The sequence below is a fragment of the Malus sylvestris genome, chromosome 12 (genome assembly GCF_916048215.2).
Source record: "Malus sylvestris chromosome 12, drMalSylv7.2, whole genome shotgun sequence".
Taxonomy (NCBI): domain Eukaryota; kingdom Viridiplantae; phylum Streptophyta; class Magnoliopsida; order Rosales; family Rosaceae; genus Malus; species Malus sylvestris.
The window spans coordinates 28,454,413-28,472,378 of record NC_062271.1 but is presented as its reverse complement, the minus strand read 5'-3'; the positions used below and the strand labels follow the sequence as shown (position 1 = coordinate 28,472,378).

General features: G+C 35.4%; 1 protein-coding gene across 2 annotated transcripts in view; it reads right to left on the bottom strand.

Annotated features, from left to right (window-relative positions):
* Positions 1–9,169: 9,169 nt before the first annotated feature.
* LOC126594470 (ankyrin repeat-containing protein NPR4-like) overlaps positions 9,170–17,966 on the bottom strand; it is a 93,279-nt gene continuing 84,482 nt past the window's right edge. The window contains exons 1-2 of one of the 2 annotated variants that reach the window (XM_050260808.1): positions 13,535–14,197; positions 9,170–10,223 (exon numbers count right to left, since the gene is read on the bottom strand). In XM_050260808.1, the coding sequence (XP_050116765.1) occupies positions 9,339–10,223; positions 13,535–14,140 (1,491 nt within the window). In that variant the 5' untranslated portion in view covers positions 14,141–14,197 and the 3' untranslated portion in view covers positions 9,170–9,338. Of the gene's footprint in view, positions 10,224–13,534; positions 14,198–17,966 lie in introns of those variants that run through there. The other variant, XM_050260809.1, reaches the window with a different exon arrangement.

Here is a 17,966-nt window from a genome sequence, read left to right as displayed (position 1 = left end):
CTGCATTCGTACAGTTGTATTATATGATGTCTAAAACCTCCCAATGGGTAGGAATATCAGACCTTATATCTATAAAGATTCCCACATATAAAGCTGCTGTACCACACATATTTGTTTTCCTTTTTCTTCTTTTAACTCTGGGAATCCAACCGTTTGGATTTCTTCTTGAATTTTTTAATTTTGGAACTATATTTTAGAGAACTGATTATTCTCTTCAAGTCCCTATAAAAGTCCTCAAGAATGATGGTGGAGCCCATAATGACGTGTTTACGAAGAGGGAATGGAACGTGTGGAATGAAATTGCACACAATTCAAGCAATTCAAGTGTTTACTAACATGAGAGAGAATAATAAGGTGGGACCCAAATTAATTTTGAATTAGACTCCGAAATTTTCCGGAGTTGGATTTTCTAATAATAATTGGTATTTGGATTCATTGATTTGGTGTCCTCCGAGAATCAAAGTTTTGTTCCAATATTAGCCTCATTTATGTTCTCAAATTCAAAACAGCCTTACAACTTCATTGCCAAAGCCTACAGAGATACCCATATCTAGGAATGACAATTTTAACTGTTAAAACCGATAGCATTGGATAACTGCCCGAATGAATTGGATTTGAGTATAAAAATTCGGGTATATTTTGGATAGGGAAAAAACCGTGAATAATATTCAGTTATGGTTTTGAATATGGTTATAGGAATCCCATTCCCCAATCCCATTCCACAATTTTAACCGTTAAAACCGATAGCAGTGGATAACTGCCCGAATGGATTGGATTTGAGTATAAAAATTCGGGTATATTTGCCTTCATCTCCAATCGAGGGCCAAAGGGACATAGGCCCAAACATATTGTTTAATGTTGTTTCCCAAATCGGAGCTGTTCTTATTTTGAAAAAATTGGACTAATGTTGATTTTAGTTTTCGTCTCTCTCGTAATTACTCTGAACCCCCAAAAGATTTGAAATTTCTGGTAATTGTTCTCATTGTTTTTGACAATTTGTCTTTAGAATTTTTATAAATTGCTGCCATTGTGTTGTGAAGTGTTATGATTATTTCAAAGAACACCGATTCTATCAATTGCAACTCTGCAGATGGCTATTGAAATAATGGCCTGCGAACGGAAGGAAAAAAAAAGCCTAGAAAACACCATCGGATGATGTTTTAATCAATTGAGAAAACTGTAATTACTCACATTTTAACAAATTAAGGTTTCTTATTTCCCTTCTTTGCAGGAAGCTATTAATTCTGCATCATCGGTGACTCAAACCTTAAGCGGAGAAGTGGCTGACGGTCAACGTAAGCTCATAGCTCTTGCAGCTGCACGAGGAAACTCAAGTGCAGTAAATCCTCTGGTCACATAACTCACTAATGGACCTTTGGGTGGTCTTCATGAGAAGGTTCGTTCGATCTTAAATATGTGGAATATGTGGATATGTAACTCCAAATGTTCAATTTTATCAAATGAATGTTGGTTGGTTGGCTATTTTAATCATGAAAAGCAATTTATTTTAGTTGAGCAAACATTATGCATGGACTTGGAACTTCTTCCTTTGAATTGTAGTTGGAAGGGTGTATGATAAATTTAGTGGGATTCGAGCATAAGCCGGTTGCCAACCCAATATAACTGATCGCATCCCGCAAGAGTAATTTATCCACAATGGAGAATTTCTCATTATTCAATTCTATTGCATTTTTTTTTCAAATTTAAAATTTAAAATTTTGGTTTTGATTATGCAGTTCGTGGATTCTGAGTTGGTGCGGCATATTTAAATGCTGATGTCCTCCACTGTTCGAGCCTGGGCCTCCTCCACCACCATAGTGGTATATTTTCTTAGGAGCCTACTTTGCATGAATTATTTTGTGTAATTGGTTGTCTTAAATCTTTATTTGATCTAACTATTCGAATTTGGCTAATTTGTTTTTCAAAATTTTATTATATTGGAGTTGAATTTGCTATTTTGGGTATGCTATATGTGGATGCTTAGAAAGATATGGATATATGCTCTATAAGAAACTGTAATTTACTTTTGTCTTTGATTTTTCACTAATTGGATGTTGTGATGGGGTTTAGTAATTTTCAGTATTCTTCAATTATTTTGAATTTGCAAAATAAAAAAACTCATGGAAATAAATGGAGTAATTAGGTTTTCATCCTTATTTTTACTACTCTATTGATTAAAACCTTATTACTTTTCAATTTTTGATCAAGGTCCTTTGTATTAATAATATCATTAATTATTTCAATAATAAAATATTTTTTATTTCTAAATATATTCATTTAATATTAAAAATGTTACAATTAGTATATTTATATTTATGGCTAAATTTTTTATCATATATTTTTATTTTTAGTTTGTACCCATTTTTAATTTGCAACCCTTTTTTAATTTGTACCAATTTTCCTTTCAATTTTAATTTGTACCCATATATTAATTTCTTTTTGTGCCCATATTTTTTACAGTTTTATTTGTATTGTACCCATATTTTTTTATTTATTTGTACCCATTTTTATTTTTGCTAAATGTACCCATTTTGAAGAATGTACCCATGTTTTGATACAATCATTTTTTGGTTATTTTTTTTATGAATGTACCCATGTTTACACACACACACACACAATAGTATATTTATATTTTAATATTTTTAATCCCACAAATTATGTTTTTTATTTAAAATCTCATTACTATAAAAATTGAAAACTATAGTAACGTACATAGAAATCCCACAACTATAAATTTTATTTTTTAATTTAAAAAATATAGTAACGTACATAGAAATAAATTATCAATTAATTTTAGGGACTTAGATCAAAAATTGAAAACCAACAAAGTTTCAGTCAAAGATTGTTCATAACTAGGGACCGCATCCAAAGTCTCCCTTTCTTTAATCTGTATGTAAGAGGACTTTACAATATGTCATCAAGTTTAGACCAACAACAATGAATGGCAAACTTAGGATTAATGCCTCTATTAATTTGATGGTTTCTCATGGTCAAGAAATATATACAGCTGTCTTATTTATTGGACAACATCATTCATCGTCTATATTTAATATTAATTGCTTTTCTTAACCTATTTTTCCATCAATCTTTTATGCTTCATAATCTCATTTGGTTTTTGATTTTGTGAAATGTTTTGGAAGTGGGAGTGTGAAATGTGTTGATGCTGATGATAGTGCCAAATTTGGTGACACTCCTCAACTAGCAGAGCAGGTAACAGAGCTGCTTCCAACTCAAATTTAATGATTCAAGTTGCCTAAGATTTGCATAACATTCCCAAGTTGTAGTCGATGTGCTTGAGTGGTTGAGTGCTTGACTAATGAATGTAACCACTAAGATTTGGATTGTTTTTGGGGGTGAGAAATAACATTGCTAATTTCATATGCATGGGTTTGAAATTTTGTCGAGTATGTGATTCTGTGTTGTGTGTGTATTGATTGACTGATGAAAAAAATGTTGCCATAAAATATTGATTTTGACATTTTTTTTTAATTTATAAAAAGGTTGTATGATTTGTAAAGATTCATGATTGATGGTTTGGTGTTTTTGGGTTCTTGGGTTGTGTTGATTATGCTCTTAACATTAGTCAAGGAAATCCGACTACTTATCGAGAAGCTATAGCTAGTGATGAGCGAGATAGTTGGATAAGTGCGAGATAGTTGGATAATTACTCACATTTTAACAAATTAAGGTTTCTTATTTCACGTCTTTGCAGGAAGCTATTAATTCTTCATCATCGGTGACTCAAACCTTAAGCGGAAAAGTGGCTGACGGTCAACGTAAGCTCATAGCTCTTGCAGCTGCATGAGGAAACTCAAGTGCAGTAAATCCTCTGGTCACACAACTCACTAATGGACCTTTGGGTGGTCTTCATGAGAAGGTTTGTTCGATCTTAAATATGTCGAATATGTGGATATGTAACTCAAAATGTTCAATTTTATCAAATGAGTGTTGGTTGGTTGGCTATTTTAATCATGAAAAGCAATTTATTTTAGTCGAGCAAACATTATGCATGGACTTGGAACTTCTTCCTTTGAATTGTAGTTGGAAGGGTGTATGATAAATTTAGTGGGATTTGAGCATAAGTCGGTTGCCAGCCCAATACAACTGATCGCATCTCGCAAGATTAATTTATCCACATTGGAGAATTTCTCATTATACAATTCTACTGCATTTTTTTTCAAATTTAAATTTAAATATAAATTTTAAAATTTTGGTTTTGATTAAGCAGTTCGTGGATTCTGTGCTGCTGCGGTATATTTAAATGCTGCTATCCTCCGCTATTTGAGCCTGGGCCTCCTCCACCACCATAGTGGTATATTTTCCTAGGAGCCCATTTTGCATGAATTATTTTGTGTAATTGGTTGACTTAAATCTTTATTTGATCTAACTATTCCAATTTGGCTAATTTGTTTTTTAATTTTTTATTATATAGTTGAATTTGGTATTTTGGGTATGCTATCTGTGGATGCTTAGAAAGATATGGATATGCTCTATAAGAAACTGTAATTTACTTTTGTCTTTCATTTTTCACTAATGGGATGTTCTGATAGGGTTTAGTAATTTTCAGTATTTCTTCAATTATTTTAAATTTGCAAAATCAAATAACTCATGGAAATAAATTAATAGGGTTTAGTAATTTTCAATATTTCTTCAATTATTTTAAATTTGCAAAATCAAATAACTCATGGAAATAAATTAATATTTCATTAATCTGTATGTAAGAGGACTTTACAATATGTCATCAAGTTTAGACCGACAACAATGAATGACAAACTTAGGATTAATGCCTCTATTAATTTGATGTTTTCTCACGGTCGAGAAATATATACAGCCATCTTATTTATTGGACAACATCATTTATCCTCTATATTTAATATTAATTGCTTTTCTTAACCTATTTTTCTGTCAATCTTTTATGCTACATAATCTCATTTGGTTTTCGATTTTGTGAAGCGGGAGTGTGTGAAATGTGTTGATGCTGATGATAGTGCCAAATTTGGTGACACTCCTCAACTAGCAGAGCAGGCAACAGAGCGTCAGAGCTTCTTCCAACTCAAATTTAATGATTCAAGCTGCCTAAGATTTGCATAACATTCCCAAGTTATAGTCGATGTGCCTGAGTGGTTGAGTGCTTGACTAATGAATGTAACCACAAAGATTTGGATTTTAGGTTCTTTGTGACATTTTTTTTTAATTTATAAAAAGGTTGTATGATTTGTAAAGATTCATGATTGATGGTTTGGTGTTTTTAGGTTCTTGGGTTGTGTTGATTATGATCTTAACATTAGTCAAGGAGATCCGACTACTTATAGTGATGAGCGAGATAGTTGGATAAGTGCTATGACAGAAGAAATTGAGTCTCTTTACAAGAACTCTGTTTGGGAGTTGGTTCCTAAGCCCAAAGACAGAAAGCTAGTTGGATGCAAGTGGGTATTTAGGAAAAAGGAAGGACTACATGAACAAGATGCCGTGAGATTCAAAGCAAGGCTCGTGGCTAAGGGGTACTCACAGAAAGAAGGGGGGGATTATGATGAGATCTTTTCACCTGTAGTAAAGCATACTTCTATCAGATTGCTTTTAACATTGGCAGCTCAGCATGACATAGAGATTGAGCAGATGGATGTGAATACAGCATTTCTTCATGGGGATCTAGAGGAGACGATTTTCATGGCTCAACCAAAAGGGTTTGTTGAATATGGGAAAGAGAACCTAGTATGTCAGCTAAAAAAGTCCCTATATGGCCTGAAACAGTCTCCAAGACAGTGGTACAAGAGGTTTGATTCATTCATGCTGAAAATCAATTTTAGAAGATGTTTATATGACTGTTGTGTGTACTATCATGTGTTCCAAGATAGGATGATCATATTGCTACATGCTAATTGCTTGTCAAGACAAGTCTAGAATTCAAGACTTGAAGAAGATGTTGAGTGATGAGTTTGACATGAAGGATCTAGGTGCTGCACAGAAGATTCTTGGCATGGAAATTCAGAGAGATAGGACCGCTGGAAGGATCTGGATATCACAAGCCAAGTATATTAAGAAGGTTCTTGAGAAGTTCAACATGCAAGAAGCAAAGGTAGTTTCAACTCCTTTGGCGGCTCACTTCAGGTTAAGTGGGCAACAGTGTCCTACGTCCGAGGAAGAGCAACAAGTAATGAAGAACGTGCCTTATGCTAATGTAGTGGGCTGCCTCATGTATGTAATGGTATGCACACATCCTGACATAGCTCAAGCAATCAGTGTCGTTTCCAGATACATGGCAAATCCAGGAAAGCAACATTGGGATGCAGTAAAATGGATTTTGCGTTATTTGAAGGGTTCTTGGCGACAAAGGATTATGTTTGAGAGGCAAAAGGAAAGTGCAGGGGTGTTAGGATATGTGGATGCCGATTATGCAGGGGACTTGGACAAGAGAATGTCAACTTCTGGTTATGTGTTTACATGTGCAGGATGACCAATCAGTTTGAGGGCACTACAGCAACCAATTACAGCTTTGTTGACCGCAGAGGCAGAGTATATTGCATTGGTCGAAGCTAGAAAGGAAGCGATTTGGCTTAGTGGCTTGGTAAGTCAAATGGGAATCACTCAAGATTGTGTGAAGCTGAAGTGTGATAGTCAAAGTGCCATTCACTTGGCAAAGAATCAGGTTTTTTTCTGGAAGATCAAAGCACATTGAAGCAAGGTATCACAAAATTAGAGATTGGGTGGAGTCTAAGGAAATTTGGATTGAAAAGGTTCATACGGATGACAATGCCGCAAATTTACAAAGATAGTGCCGGCCAAGAAGTTCAAGCATTGCTTGAACTTGATCAATCTCGTTGATTGATTAAAGTGGAGCACCTCCTCACTTAAGGTGCAATGAGGCAAGAAGAAGATTGCCAAGGTAAAGACTTTTGAAGATTTCCAGAGCTGCTTCAAGAAGGTTCAAAAATACTCGGGGGTGCAACGATCAAGACTTGGTTTGACTCACCAAGGTGGAGATTGTTAGGATTTTGGCTCATCAAATATGTCCTAATTGGTTTAGGATTGTTTTATGAGACCTAGAGGTATACCGATTCTTGTCCTAGAAGGATTAGGAAAGAATTTCAATTTCCTTATTCAATTTGGGTTTGGATTTCTAAAAGTCTATTTGGATTTTGATAGTGTAATTTCCTAGTCCACTTAGAAATAGGAATTCAATCAGCTTTGGGACATGTAAGCCAACCCTATGTCTATAAATAGGGTGCGGCAAGGCTGATTTTTAAGAGAGAAATAAAACAGCCAGACAGCCAAGAGTTTTGAGATTAGTTTTAGGGTTTGCAAAAGTTCTGTAATCTCTATTATTAATCAAAGGAGCGGTAATTTCTCTACCTAGAGAAATCACAACTGGACGTAGGCAAAAGTTATGCTGAACCAGTATAATTCTTGTGTGTTTTTAAGTTTTCTAATATTTGCTGGTTTAGTTTATTATCGTTGGTTACATCAAAGAACAAGGTCTAGTATGCGGGTTTTTCAACATAGATCTATGTGATGATAATATCTATTATATGTACAGAAAGAGAAAGAAATTGAAGGTTGTCGCGACCAGTAACAGGTATTGGGCATACGTATTAGTTTCTAAACCACTTAGATTATAGCAGTCGGCGTCGTCCGAAAGCTAAATTTTTTCTGGGTTTAGAGGAGATACCGATGAGCTTTAAGTGTAAATTGTAAATAAGTTGGGAGATTGAGAGATGAGCCGAGGAGGGAGATAGGGAGAGCAGGAAGCAGGCAGCGTGGTGATTTTTTACGTATTGAGAGGGAGGGTCGGGAGATTGAAATGTTGTGTGAAGGAATAATCCAGACTAATGAAGAGGCAAGGCATCTCACTGTGCAGTTTAAGAAAAAGAATAAACAATAAAAAAATTGAAACATGTGTTTTCCTGTTCTTTCGCTGTGTTTAGTACCCACACCAATTAACTTTGATAAATTATCTTTACTATCCCATATCATCTCATGAAAAAAAGAAATGCATTTTTATCTTTACTATCGCAGAATCTGTTGATTTTATATGTTTAAGATAAATAAGAAAGGTTTGGTTGGATTGGTTTACAAGGAGAGAGGGATTGTTTGTCACGTAAAAGGAGAGTTTAACTCTCTTTCAATTCTATAACGTAAATCTGAATATTGTTATATTTTCAAGTCATATCTTATGTGATTAGTTTTTGTACATGGTATAAGTTAGTAAACGTACTGACACGAAGAAGACCATGTCATGCATTTCTACTTCTATTCCAATCCGATGTATATCAGACCGTTCCCGGTTCCCGCAACAGCCTCTGGTGTGTCTTCTACAACTCCGACATCGACGAGCTAGATAGCTGCTTTGCCTGGTAAGATTTTTGTCCTCAATTTGAAATTGGTTGTTTAATTCCTGTTTATTTGCCAAGAAATCTTGAATATACCCATAACTTGCATCCCTCTTTCAATTTTGAAATTTAAATTTTTAGGTATGAGGGGTTTCAAACAGGGGCTTAAATTGGGTTAGGGTTTTGTTCAATTTTAATTTCTTTTTTTCTGGTTTTAGTTTCAAATTTTGGCTTCAATCTCTCTACTTATCAAAATTTTCATGAAATTTAAATTTATTTTTCTAATTAGACTGTATATGCCTTCAATTCTTTATTTAATTGTTCTATTTGCGTTTAGGTGTGATGATCTAAATTTTATATGTTTGGAATTATTCACTCAACACTAATTTGTTACATTCAGGTCTCCACCCCACATTTAACAAGTTCAAATTCCATAGAAGTCGGTTCTGCAGATTGTGTCTGCAATTAGATCAGAGGTGAACTGCTCTTTTGTTATCATGCGGAAGATTGCTTTTGGGAAGGATCTGAAGCAGTTCCTATCTGTATGATTACTCTTTGTATGTTTATTGCCATGTAGTTCTGTCTTTTCTAATTGATGTGTGTTCACGTTACATTGCGATTCATGATGATGATTTAATTGTTTCTCGATTTGTAATTGTTTGCAAATATTGTGGCATATTTGTAATTGTATGGAGCTCACGTGGCTCCCGTTGGATTCAGTATGCTTGAGCTACTGCCAATCTATAGGTAAAGGTTAAATTTACATACAAATTTTTTATTTGAAACCAGTTATGGTTGATTGGTGGTGGGGAATTGTAGAGGGGATATGGTACACATGACTATAATTGGAATGGATACAAGAGTCTCTTTTATATGGTGCACGACCTTAAGCTAAAGCTATACAGGCCTGTTTTATATAAATACATTTTTTTCACAAGCCCAGTGGATATCGAGAAAGCGTCATTGACCTAGTTAATTATTTTTTCAAGCTAACACACCGTGTAGGAGTAATTACACAACCGCAGACGAATCAATCTCTTCAAAACGCGTTGCATCGTTACATGAAAAGGAGCCAGTAGTGATCATGTTCTTGAGACATGATTTTGACCTCAAGTACATGGGCCGCAACCGCTTCGTCAGCCAAATAAGAAACCGAATAGTGTCCAATATACCGACTATGCCCAGCAAAGCAGTCCAAGTAAGAACGGATATCACGTATAGGTTTAAGGTTGTATTTGTAGGTGTACCAGGGACGATCATAAACAGCGAAATTAGGTAGGTTTGTGCCAAGAATGTGAGAGTGAGGCACATGGACATCGATAAGAGCCACGTGCAGAACCGATTGTAGAGAGGAAATCCACTAACGAGCAAAAGGGTGACACTCAAAGAAGCAAGGAACGAGATGGTATTGTATGTTATGAAAACGGGGAAGTAATTGTAGGGATCATTAGGTGGGTTAGGTGGGTTAACTGCGGCTTGAAATGTCATGGTCGATATCATCGTAGCCACAACCATCAGCATGCCACGTGTCTCGACCACCCAATCACTCGGATGTCTCAACCATTTCATCAATTTTATCCAGCACCTCCTAGCCGGCGTTGATCCCTTCTCCGATGATGCTACTTGTTTGTGAAGCTTCTTTTTCTTCTTCACCCTTCTTGGATTCGGTGATACAACAGCAGCAGCGGCAACATCTGAGTTAGGCTTATCATTTTCATTATTTTCCCTTCTGATTAATCCCGCGTCTATCAAAATCTGTTGAATTTCTAAGCTTCTGCTAAACTCATCTCTTGCAATGCTGCTGTACTCTAAGATATCTAACATGGTCAGAGACATCCCATTCACACCAATTGCTTCTGCTCTTATAGCATCAACGGAAAGCAGGTAACGTATACTCTGTAAACAATATATACACTTTATTAATTTGGTGGAAATTATGCTCCTAGGGGAACAAACAAAAGAAAGTGCACACATAACTTAGGATTAATCTCGGTTTACTACTTTGTATTTTTTTGTTTTTCAACATTTGATACATTAAGTTTTTTCTTCCCAATTTAGTAACTAATTAAAGTCATAATTATGGGACCATTCACAATTCCATTAAGTTTTTCGTCAGAATTCTGTTAACTGATGACATATCGACTATGTGGATAATAAATAGAGCCTCGTGTCAATATAGGCTCACATGAATATTAAAAATAATAATAATAATAATAATAAACTGAATACCTACAAACCTAAAAACCTAAAAGGGTGAAGATCATTTAAAAGAAAAAGGAGGTCGTGCAGCTGACCATGAAGGTCTCCGACGACCACCACGGTAGATTTCATACCTAACTGATCGACGTTGGCCTCTTTGTGGAGGATCTTGGATGTGCAGAGGACCAAGCTAACGACAACCTCTACGGGAAACACGTCGGGCAATTGGGTCGGGTCCAGATCTAGATGCCCAATAAAAAACGAACATGAGGTTCCTAACCCATTCGACACTGAGCTTTCCGTCGGCCGGCCAGCCAACTGAGGTTTTCGGATTAGGCCGTGGCGACGATGGATTGTCTTCGAATTCGGAGTTGGTGACGGCGGAAGACGCCGAATCGATGACCGGCAATAATTCTGCTGCTAATACTTCTTGCAACTTTTTGAGATGCAGATAGACCGGGAAGGGATCCCCATATGCAGCACAAAAAAGGAGTGGAGTCACTCCACTGCCGGTTCATGTGCAGTCGAAGGGAGAGAGATAGAGGCTCAAATTTGCTCTGCATTTCCTCCTCAATGTTTATCAGATAACTTAGTTTTTAATTTTATTTTTTATTTTTTTATATGTCACGCTTAGGTCCCGTTTGGGATTGAGGTGATTTTAAAAAAAGCCACTGTGAAAAAAAACTGAGGGTCATTTTTGTGTTTGGTAAACTGAAAAAAAAAAGGCTTATTTTGGAAGCTGCTGTGAGAATAAGCTGAAAATCAAAGGAAAAGTTGAAGCTGCTATTTGCTGCTTTGAAAAAAAACCAGTTTTTTCAAAGCACACGGAGCTACAGTGCTCCTTTAATGAAAAGACACACTATCATCCTGCTTTTTTTTCCAAAAGCACTTTCACAAAAAAGTTTACCAAACACTCTACTGGCTTTATTTCACAGCCGTTTATTCTCACAGGCACAGCACATCCGCTTATTCTCACAACAGCTTTTTTTCAAAGCACAGCAATACCAAACCAGCCCTTAGTCATAGTTCATGTGGTGCTGCGTCAGATTTTATCGGAAACTTAATGAATGTATAAAAGTATTACATAATTATGACTTTAGGTATCTACTTAAAATGAAAAAACTTCATTATCCCCATAAACTATATATAAAGGGGAACAAACAAAAGAAAATTTACACGGGAACATATATTATATACCCACCCACCAACATCATTTCTTCATCCACTTTTTGATGATACTTTTAATGATAATTTTAATCTTTTGAAAAATGACTTATAAGGCTATCTTTAACTATTTTATACTCTTGTTTTTGTATTAAATTCTGAAAATAGAAGGAACAAAAATATGAACCCAACAAGTTGAAACCACCGCACGCACATAGCACCAACCAAGTTTAAACCACCGTTTTCCTCATCTCTTATGTCAATTACTTCCCGTCCATTCGAAATCTTTATCAAACACCATAGACCCATTACAATTACCTTAAGAAACCTTACTCTTTTTCTTTTTCTCTCATACCCATTTATAGATTCGGCAATCTGTGTGGAACTGTGCTCAGTTCATCTAATTGACGTGGTTTGATACCCTTCTTCTACGATTAGTCCTCTACTTGAGTTGTAATTGCAGAAAGTTACTACGAGGTCGACCGAGGATGTTGCTCATCCTCATAGACTTGATTAAATTAGAGACAGAGTTGGCTGACTGTGAGAAGGGGGTTGCTTGCCATGGGTGGATGTGTGGTGGTGGCTAATTTTCTTTGTAAGGGATAGTTTAGGAATATCAGTAAGTGGGAAAAGAATGTTTTTCTTTTTTACCTTTTGAGTGAGGTGGAAAAATAAGGAGGGATGAGTCTAGCAGCTCTCTAATTAATATAGTAAAAACATAAGAATATTCAGTATAGAAAATGGAAAGGCTAAATCGTGAAAATAGTTCCTGAGATTTGCATAACTCATCATTTTGGTCTCTGAGATTTCAAATCAATAGAAGTGGTCCATGAGATTGTCCACCATCCATTATTTTGGTCATTCTGTTAAAAACTCCGTTGAGTGTCCCAGAACTCTTGGCCGGAAGTTTGGACAATTTTCAAAGCTTCGTAACTCAATCGTTTCTTAACCAAATTCGACCCATAATATATCAAAATGAAGATAGGAAATTGTATAATACGATTATACCTATTTGGAAGCCTAATAGTTGCTGGAGATGGTCGGAAAATAGCCTAAAAATTGACTGGTCCGAGGGAAAACTGAAAAACTTGCCGGAAACTGGGTAAATTTTAAATGTTCATAACTTCTTCAATACTCAACAGAATCAAGTGATTCAAAAACTAAAATCATACTTCTCAACGAGATGAAGAAAATGTCACATTTTTTGACAGCTAACTTGCCATAGTTTGGCCGAAAAACGACTCAAAAGTGGCTAACTCAAGACCAAGATAGCCACTTTTGAGCTATTTTCCGGCCAAACCACGGTGAGTTAGCCACTAGAAAAGACACCATTCTCTTCGTCTCATCGAGAAGTATGATTTTATTTTTTGAATCACTCGATTTCGTTGAGTATTGAAGAAGTTATGAACGTTTAAAGTTTACCCAGATTCTAACGAGTTTTCCAGTTTTCCCTAAGACCAGTCAACTTTGAGGATATTTTTCGGCCATCTCTGGCAATCATTGGGCTTCCAAATAGGTATAATCTTATTCTACACTTTCCTATCTTCATTTTGATATATTATAGGTCGAATTTGGTTAAAACGATTGAGTTACGAAGCTTTGAAAATTGCCCAAACTTCCGGCTAAGAGCTTCGGGACACTTAACGGAGTTTTTAATGGAAGGACGAAAATGATGGATGGTGGACAATTTCAGGGACCACTTCTATTGATTTGAAATCTTAGGGATCAAAGTGATCTGTTATACAAACTTAAGGACCATTTTTACGATTTAGCCAAATGGAAATATATATATATATATATATATATATATATATATATATATATATATATATACACATACGTACCTTAATTTGCCTTAGCATCAATGCTAAGTGCAGGATGGTCACACTCCCATCATTGTAGCCAGCTCTTGAGTTGAGGAACTCACCATTGCTGTCGTCCATTTCAACCAACAATTTCAAGCACTCTAACTGGTTGTGTATAATACACAAGTGCAAAACTGTTTCTTTCGATCTGTTTTTAACTTTCACATAAATGGACTCAGGCTTTTTATCAATCAACTTCTGGAGCACCTCAACTTCTCCATTCATGGCTGCATAGTGAAGAGGGATTCTTCCCTTTTCATCATAACGCAAGCACGCATCAGCATACACAGATAACAAAGCTTCGACGGTCTCCTTGTGGCCCTCAGCAGAAGCCAAGTGTAGGGGCGTGCGTCCATCGCCGTCCACCCGCTCTGCAAGTTTGGGATTGTTAGTGCAAAGGGCTTTGGTAAACTCAGCATGTCCGAGCAAAGCCGGTACATGCAAGGGGGTTCCGGTTTTACCGGTCTGCAGGGATACTTTCCTTAGAATGTATGGGTCTTTTTCGATCAATCTGTTCAAGTACTCTACACTCCCAGTCCGTGATGCCTCGTACACTTCTTCTTCATCATGCCGTCTGATCTCCATTATCTCTCTCTCTCTCTCTCTCTCTCTCTCTCTCTCTCTCAACTTTGCTTCACTTAGAAAAAAACTTGAGAGAGCGATTATTTATAATAGCGAACAAAAGGTCTTTTTCGTTGTTAGAAGAGCACTTGTAAAAGTATTTCCAATAATGCTAGTTAAATTTTTGTTATTGTAGCTAATTAAATGACTCAAATGTTAATTTGGCTAGCCACCACTTTCAACAATATTAGCTATTTTAACTTATGGTAAAATATTTCTAAATCTTGGGTTAATGCTAGGGTGACCAACTATTTAAAGCAAATTTTATAAATCATATGACGTGGTTGTTAATTATTAGATTATTATTTAAGTGTTAATTAACATGTTTATTTTCTATTAGCAACATCTCATATATTTTACAAACTTGATTTAAAAAGTTAGTGTACCTAACATTACCCCTAAACTTAACAATCCAGTTAAGTCCATATTCTCCTCTAGCTAAATTTAGCTAGCTATTTTTTCTGCATTGTTTTGTTAAAGTAGCCAAACAATCTCATTTATCTAGGTTGTTAGAGATGCTCTAACCCTTCCAAATATATTTTTTTATAACACCCAGCCTAAGGTGATTTGCGTATACCCGCATATGGACTGATGCTAAATTTCTTACTGTTGAGGCTTGTGTGGAGCTTTCAAATTATGGACGACCAAGACCAGTCCCCATCCTGGATGCAAGGTGCAATAATCTGATACGTACACGCAGCAAAATTATTAGTGCGGCCGGAGAAATTTGTATATAAAACAAGCACTACAAGAACTTTGGCTATAAGCCATCCTTTTCATTTGGTGGCTATTGTCAATTGTTGCCACTCACATTGATGGCAAACCTCTATGGCCACCAAGCACCCACTAAACTAGAGAGTGTGGCCTATGTAGATGACTCTATTGTAACAATGGCTACCAATATTGCATTGGTGGGTATGTGAATAGTACAATATTTTTATATTTTATAATTATTTCTAAAATTCAAAATATGTCATTGTCTCTCTTGTTAGTGGCTAGATTTGAGACTAACATTGGTGGCTTTCATACTCATACACCCACCAATCCTATGTGTCTCTATTACGATAAGTGGCTTTTAAAGTATAGGCACCAACAATGGTGTGAATCTATAGCATTCCAAATAGCCTTTATGTTTGAATTGTATTGCATGGCTGTTAAATCATAGCTTTGCACTATATTAAAACTCATTTTCTTAATATAAACTTCACATTGATTTTCAATTTGCAAAAGGATTCACATTGACAACCAACCACACTTTATTACCGATGCTTTTAGGTTGTTTTTCAAGGTTTTGGAATGAAATAACTTTTTTATCCTAAAGAAATTGAAGAGATGATAACAACGGACAAGGATTGTCTGCCCTCCTAGTTGTGGTGCCCTTCCATGCCCTCCTATTTTGTGCGGTCATGGTTAAGCCATGTTAATATTTTATATTTTTATTGTTTTTTATCTTATTATCTCATTAAAAAATTAATATAAAATGTTGACGTGGCTTAACCGTGACTGCACAAAATAGGAGGGTATGGAAGGGCACTACAACTAGGCAGGCAGACAATCCTTGTCCGATAACAACTATATTAGAACTAACTTTTGTATGCAGAGCAGGTATAACATTGAAAAAAATGAGAGCAAAAATCTTTATATTTTCAAAACCTTAATGATAGGTGACTGACTTCACCATTCTGAATGATAGAATTATGACCACAGATTAGTATGTCAAATCAATAACTAGCATAAATAAGTCGGTGTTTTTGTGATGGACAAGGATTGTCTGCCCTCCACTTCCGATGCCTTCTCCGTGCCCTCCTGTTTGTGTGGTCACGGTTAAGCCACGTCAACATTTTATATTACTATTCATTTTTGTCTTATTATATCTATAAAAAACAATATAAAATGTTGACATGGCTTAACCTTGACAACACAAAACAAGAGGGCACGGAAAGGACACCGGAAGTGGAGGGCAGACAATCCTTGTCCTTTTGTGATTTATTTGCTTTTGGATTGTCGATTTGGTTCAAATTTTTTGGGTTGCATTTTGTGGTTTTTGCCTAATTGGTATTTAATTAGTTTTCTTTTCTTTTGTTTTTATTTGGATAGTTGTTGTCAAATTTTGTGCATCTCTTTTTAGAAGTAACCCATAGGTGCGTTGTACAGGTTAGCCGTATACTCACTTTTTATAAACTATGCATAGTATTTGTTAAATACTGTGACATTTTAAAGTCCTTGCTTCCTTGACCCTGATATGATACTGTGTATTCGTTTTATTTAATTACAATTTAGGTATGATGGAAAATTTTAAATTTGCTTTATGCGTGTTTCATTTTTTTTCTTCTCAGGTATCAATCTATCGGTTTTTGGCTGGTGCAGCTATCGATTTGTTCTTTGGATTTTACAATTTCTACACATGATGCAAAAAAGAACTAGGAATAACAAAAGGAATCAGATGCTACAAAATGATAGAAATTTTGGCACTCCAATTGGGATTGAAATGTTTACTGAAAATGTTTGTCATACTAATGATTATGTTACCCGAAAGCCTTACATTTGCCGAACAAAGTTTTGTGATGCAACAAGAGTGCTATTCTCACGCTTCAGATATAGATGGCCTTAAAAAAAAATTTGAAGCCCAAAACAAAAGACAAAAAATAAAAAATAAAAAAATAAAAAAATAAAAAAATTTCACATCCTGCAGCAATATGAATACAGCTGAAGCAACTGTAGATGAGATCGAATTTGACAATTTTAATCAGATGGATGGGGGTGGTCAAGCCTTCTTTCAGAGAAGCAGGGTAAGTATGTCATCTTTTTCGCTTACAGTTTTTCTATTAACTTATCATTGTTTTGTTCTATTACTGATAGGTTACATTTGTTTTATTATATTACTTAAATTCAGTTATAGTAGTTTCCCTTTCATACAATTTAATCCAACTTAAATATTAGTCGACTTTGAGGAAGTCCTAATAATCCAACACGTAAATACTTAATAATCCCACCTTTAACTTACATATTTGTTACAATCCCTTCGTTTTGTAGAAATATAAGTACAAGGTAGACAATTTATTCTTCATTATGAACATTTAGTTCAATCCAAAACTAAAGAACATTACTATCTTGACTTATGTATACGAAGCTAACGTAATGTTGAATATTTTCTTTTCCAAAATTAGGTTTGGATGCTAATTAAATGTAGGAGATTGAAAGGATGTTCAATTGTTGTTGGCCTCGCTGTAAGTTTGGACAAACTTTAATTTCGATACTCACATGCACACTTCTATATACTAACATTATGTATATTTTACTTTCACGTTTGCAATACAATGAGCGTATTTCGATCCACCATTTGGAATCCTTTTACTCGACAAGTAGATTAGAAACCGAGTGCAATGAAGTTGGAAACCCAAAGTAAATGGATCTCATAATCAATTTGGTGGTTTCCAGTGCATATTGCTCTGCTTAATTGGTCAGAAAATCCTTTCATTATACTATCTGTATTCAGTTATAATACTTTCACTTGCATACGATGCAATGAAATAGAATATTAGTTGAACTAGAAACGATTCTAATTATCCAAACATCAGGTTGGGTGCCACTTCAAATGTAGGACAATGGAAAAAAAGGATCCTCAGTTGCTGTTTTTGGATTTGAAAATGTTGGCTTCACTATAAGTTAGAACAAACTTTAATTTCGATATGTACATGCACACATTTACATACTAACAATGTACATCTTACATTTGCGATTCACTATTTGAAACCTTTTCATCAGTCGAACAAGAAGATTAGAGTCCAAA